At 35.4% G+C, this 5,256-nt stretch overlaps 1 protein-coding gene across 1 annotated transcript; it reads right to left on the minus strand.

The window, feature by feature from the left end:
* Positions 1-4,075: 4,075 nt before the first annotated feature.
* On the minus strand, positions 4,076-4,549 carry LOC138902760 (serine/threonine-protein phosphatase 7 long form homolog). The gene has a single exon (XM_070190657.1). It carries the CDS (start codon positions 4,547-4,549, stop codon positions 4,076-4,078), a length of 474 nt encoding a protein of 157 aa, XP_070046758.1.
* Between the last annotated feature and the right edge of the window lie 707 nt (positions 4,550-5,256).

The following is a 5,256-nucleotide window of genomic DNA, read 5'->3' on the forward strand; positions in this document are numbered from 1 at the left end:
CTTGGGAGGATGTATTAAGTTATATGTTTTAAAAAAATGGATTGAATTATGATTATAATAGGCTAACTTAGTCTTAGAGACTAAGTATCATCACGATGCCTGTGGTGGGATTTTTGGGTCGTGATAGTAAGTACTGAGCCTAACCTCGACGAACTAGTGACTAGGTTATGACAGAGCACTCGCTATAAACTTGTACGAGTATAAGTAGAAAATGATAACGAATTAGAGAAATAACAACTAACATGGAAACCAGAATAAAAAATCCACAATAGAGGGCCCCAGAATATCATCATTACTCAACTTCACAACACAATGCAATAACGAAACCAACATCCAAGAATAACCATATAATATAACTTCTCCGTTGTGGCGCGCAACCCAATCCACATCTATAAACCCGATCCACATCTATATTAAAATACCGTTGCGGCGTGCAACCCGATCCCAAATGTACATATTATAATACCATGACCAGCAAAGGTGTATCTCATAACATAATGCAAAAAGGAAGGAAGAGAATAAAGCCTCTAAGACAATCCATAATACATAGTAAAGTGAAATAGGAGCATGTAAGACTAACAAACAAGTGAAAACATGAGACAAGTACAAGCATCTATCTAATAACATGTAAAAGCATAGAACAAGTAAAGACGAACAATAAATAAAGGCATAAAAATATGGAAGCTTAAAACAAATAGAGGCATGTAATAAGTGAAGGCATGTATTGAACAAATAAAAATATGTAGCAATTAAAGCATATAACAAGTAGTAACATAGAATAAATGAAGGCGTGATGTAATTGAGGACAAAAAATTAAGTTGCCCACCCCCATGCTCAACCCATTACTTTGCATATACGCTCATCACCTTGTATATACGCCATCCCCACCCATAAATTAAGTAGCAAATAGACTAATCAAGTCCTAAATTCCTCAAGTCAAGGTTAACCACGACACTTACCTCTTTGCACAATCAAATCAATAATCCACCACGACTTTTCCTTTAGACCAAGCTTCCAAACCAACCGAATCTAGCCAGATATCATTCAAATGATCCAAAACAAGCTTTAGAAACTACCCCCAAATGAAAAAGGTTCAATGTTTAACTAACTTGAAAAAGTCAACAAAAAGTGAACCTGGGCCCACGTGATTGAAATTTGAGATTTGGACCAAATCCCGATAGCCATTCATCCCCAAGCCTGGATACGTGATTTGTTTCGATATCCGACATCAATTCGAGGTATAAATCTCACTTTTACAAAGTTACTAAATTTTACCCAAAACTCCTAATTTCTATCTTGAAATTCATAGATTTGATAAAGAAATAAATAAAAAGTAAAGTAAGACTAACAAGCAAGTGAAAACATGAAACAAGTACAAACATCTATCTAATAACATGTAAAAGCATAGAACAAGTAAAGGCGAGCAATAAATCAAGGCATAAAAATGTGGAAGCATAAAAAAAAAATAGAGGCATGTAACAAGTGAAGGCATGTATTGAACAAATAAAATCATGTAGCAATTAAAGCATGTAACAAATAGTAACATAGAATAAATGAAGGCATGATGTAATTGAGGACAAATAATTAAGTAGCCCACCCCCCATGCTCAACCCATTACCTTGCATATACGCTCATCACCTTGCATATACGCCGTCCCCACCCATAAATTAAGTAGCAAATAGATTAATCAAGTCCTAAATCCCTCTAGTCAAGGTTAACCATGACACTTACCTCTTTCTGCAATCAAATCAACAATCCACCATGATTTTTCTTTTAGACCAAGCTTATAAACCAATCGAACCTAGCATATCATTCAAATGATCCAAAACAAGCTTTAGAAACTACCTTGAATGAAAAAGGTTTAATTTTTACCTAGGCCCACGTGGTTGAAATTTGAGATTCGGACCAAATCCTGATTAGTCATTAACCCCGAGCTTGGATACATGATTTATTTTGATATCCGACCTCAATTCGAGGTACAAATCTCAATTTTACAAAGTTCCTAAATTTCACCCAAAACTCCTAATTTCTACCTTGAAATTCATAGATTTGATGAATAAATTAATAAAAAGTAATGAAAATTGATGAAAAATAAATTAAAGTTGCTAACGAATGAATTTGGAAAGAAAATGCTCTCAAGAAATCGCCTCAATGGAGTGTAGGGTTGAAAAATTGTGTAAAATGAGCTAAGTCTGATTTTTCTAATTTTTACCCCATTGCAGATGTTGCCATTGCGAACTCTTGTTCGCAATTGCAACCGTTGCAAAAGAGAACCATGGATCGCAAAGTGTGATCAGTGTCCCAACCATGCATTCATCGCAAATGTGACATTCCCTTTGCATTTATGATGGCCCTTTAGCTCGCAAATGTGGAAATCCTTCGGAAAAGCGAAGCTATCACCCAGCCTGCTAGTATCACAATGCGACCCCCTTCCAGTTCGCAAATGTGATGAATTCTTCGCTAAATCGAAGATCAGCCCCCCAGTTCCCATTTCGCATTTGCGAGCCTGACATCGCAAATGCGAGGCTCGCAATTGCACTCAGGTCCTCGCAAATGCGAGACCTGCAACTTCACATCGGCAGAATTCCAACAGTAGTTCATTTCTGCGAAAACACATTCAAAACTCACCCGAGCACACAATTGTAATAACATCAAGCAAACTCGCTTGCTTACTCAAATCATCAAAACAACATCAAAATCAAGAATCGATCATCAAAACTCAAGATTTTCAACTTAAAAATTCAAGTTTTGCCAATTTTCGCATAATGTGCCGATACACCCTCAGGTCAACTAGGACCCCAACCTAACATGTGCACAAGTCCAAAAACATCATACGAGAATCGTCAAAACACTGATCCGAAGTCGTTTATCAAGAATGTTGATCATGGTCAACTCAAGCCTAATTTTAAGTCAAAAATCATATTTTCTTTAAAATATCACATAATAGCTTTCCGAAAAACGATACGGACCATGCAAGCAAGTCATAAATCATCAAATAAAGCTAGAGAGATCTCAAAATATTAAAAAAAGAGCTAATACTCAAAATGACCTATCGGATCGTCACAAAAAATATAACTTTCTTGACAATAAAATATATACACAATCAGTAATGTAAAAATACCTCAATAAAATTAAAACATCTAAATTTTCTAATAATAAAATAAAAAAAATATACATTAAAAATGTTTTAAAAATTGAAAAAATAGTTAAATAGGAAAACTTACCTATACAAAGGAGGAGGAGGAGGAGGAGGAGGCAAAAGAGAATATATAAAGGAGAGAAAAATGAGGAATAAGGGTTTTCTACCCATTTATGCCCATGATTGTTCGACAGATTCCGTCACTAAGTATGTTGGTAATCAGTTAGTAAATTTTGTGTCGATACTTATATCTTGTCGCCAATTTTTAAAAATCGATGAAAACTTTTTATGGTCTATGTACACATTATCCTCCCCAAATCTCACTTTTGGCATTACACTGGATATGTTGTTGATAAAAAATTTTGATGCGTTCCGCGGAATATATTTATATTACTTTGTTGTCCCTGAATAAGAGTGTCTTCAGTTTTCTAAACGTTTGATTTTTAATATTTGGAGAACTCTTCTTAATTTTCAAGGTTGCAAAGTCTTGAGTTGTGAGTAAGTAGTAAGCTTAAGCATGTTTTTCAAACTACGAACTGAAGATATTCGTTAAGGCCATCACCTGCTTTATGAGTTAGTGGCCACATAACTATCCTTCTCAAGGGTGGAGCTAGCCTTTCGATTGCGGGTTTGGCCGAACCCAGTAACTTTGGATCAAATCCTATATTTATTTTAAAAATTCATTGAAATATACACAAATTATTAATGTAGAATCCAATAGCTTAAAAATATTAGAATTCCGAACTCATAAGCTTCATATCGTGGCTCCGCCTCTGAATTCCTTCTCCTTGGGCATTGAAGAAACCAATCCTTGATTTGACATTCGTGAAATTTTTGAAATGTTACTAGTTCCTTATAAGTTCAGTAGAGCAGCGGGACGTAATGTCCGCATGCATCGCCTCCAGATGCAGCCGGACGAGCGTCAACTGCAGACGACTAGTCCCAACAAATGCAGCCTCCTCCGCTGGCTGGAAACCGGTGAGCCGCTGCAACATCTCCAGGTACTGCAATCCCATATAATCTCTGAGAGCATGCGGTAATGGTACGTCCATCAACCGGCAGCCCATACAGAACCTCCACGTCCTGAAGTGTGATAGCAGCCTCGCCAATGGGTAAATGAAATGTGTGCGTCTCCGGTCGCCACCGCTCTATCAAAGCCGTGATCAACGACCAATCCAGCTGCAACCGGCCGATCTCAATAATCCTATAGAAACCCGTATCCTCAAGGCGTCTGACTATACGGCGATGGAGATGGTGGGCCCTAAGAAAGTCCCACATATCGTCTACTCGTCTAGCACGGAATGTCTGGGCCAATAACTGCCCCTCCCATATGTACGAAGAACTATGCTCGGCCTGTAGCAAGAGTAGCTCTAGCGAGGCAGGTCCAGGATGCATAAGCGGAACCTCCATGACGACTACTATAAATTGAACAATATTAATTAAAGTATTTTTCTTTTTCATTGTACAAGCGGAACATCTTTAATATTTTATATGTTAGTTTACTATTTAATATGTTTGTTTCTTGTTTTATATGTTAGTTTATTATTTTGTATGTTAGTTTATTATTTTATATGTTAGTTTATTATTTTATATGTTTGTTTGTTACTCACCTATTTTTGACTATAATAAAATTAAATAATTAATTTTCATAACTATACAAGATTTCATTATTAAATATTCATATAACAATACTTAGTGTGAGTCCAAATGAACCACAATTTGGTTCCGGACTCGATATTTGAGGCCCAGTTGTACCAAGGTATCCAATATTCTTGTGTTCATGATGAAAAACTTTTCCCAATTTATCACTCAACAGGTCTATTATTTTATATGTTGGTTTATTATTTTATATGTTTGTTTGTTACTCGCCTATGTTTGACTATAATAAAATTAAATAATTAATTTTCATAACTATAAAGGATTTAATTATTAAATATTCATATAACAATACTTAGTTTGACAAATATTGTTATTTTTAATGTTATTTTCTTACGTTTGTTGACTAGAATTCGAGAAATTTTATGTTTGAACTATTAGCTTTTTTCAGATATTTTTGGGTTTAACAGATAATTAAATGATTAATTTCAATAACTACAAAGATACTATGCTAAAGTACA

This window comes from Nicotiana tomentosiformis, chromosome 12 (genome assembly GCF_000390325.3).
Source record: "Nicotiana tomentosiformis chromosome 12, ASM39032v3, whole genome shotgun sequence".
NCBI lineage: Eukaryota > Viridiplantae > Streptophyta > Magnoliopsida > Solanales > Solanaceae > Nicotiana > Nicotiana tomentosiformis.

Bases quoted from the DNA above. Each gene is read 5' to 3' on its own strand.
- LOC138902760 (XM_070190657.1), bottom strand. From the start codon at position 4,549: ATGGAGGTTCCGCTTATGCATCCTGGACCTGCCTCGCTAGAGCTACTC.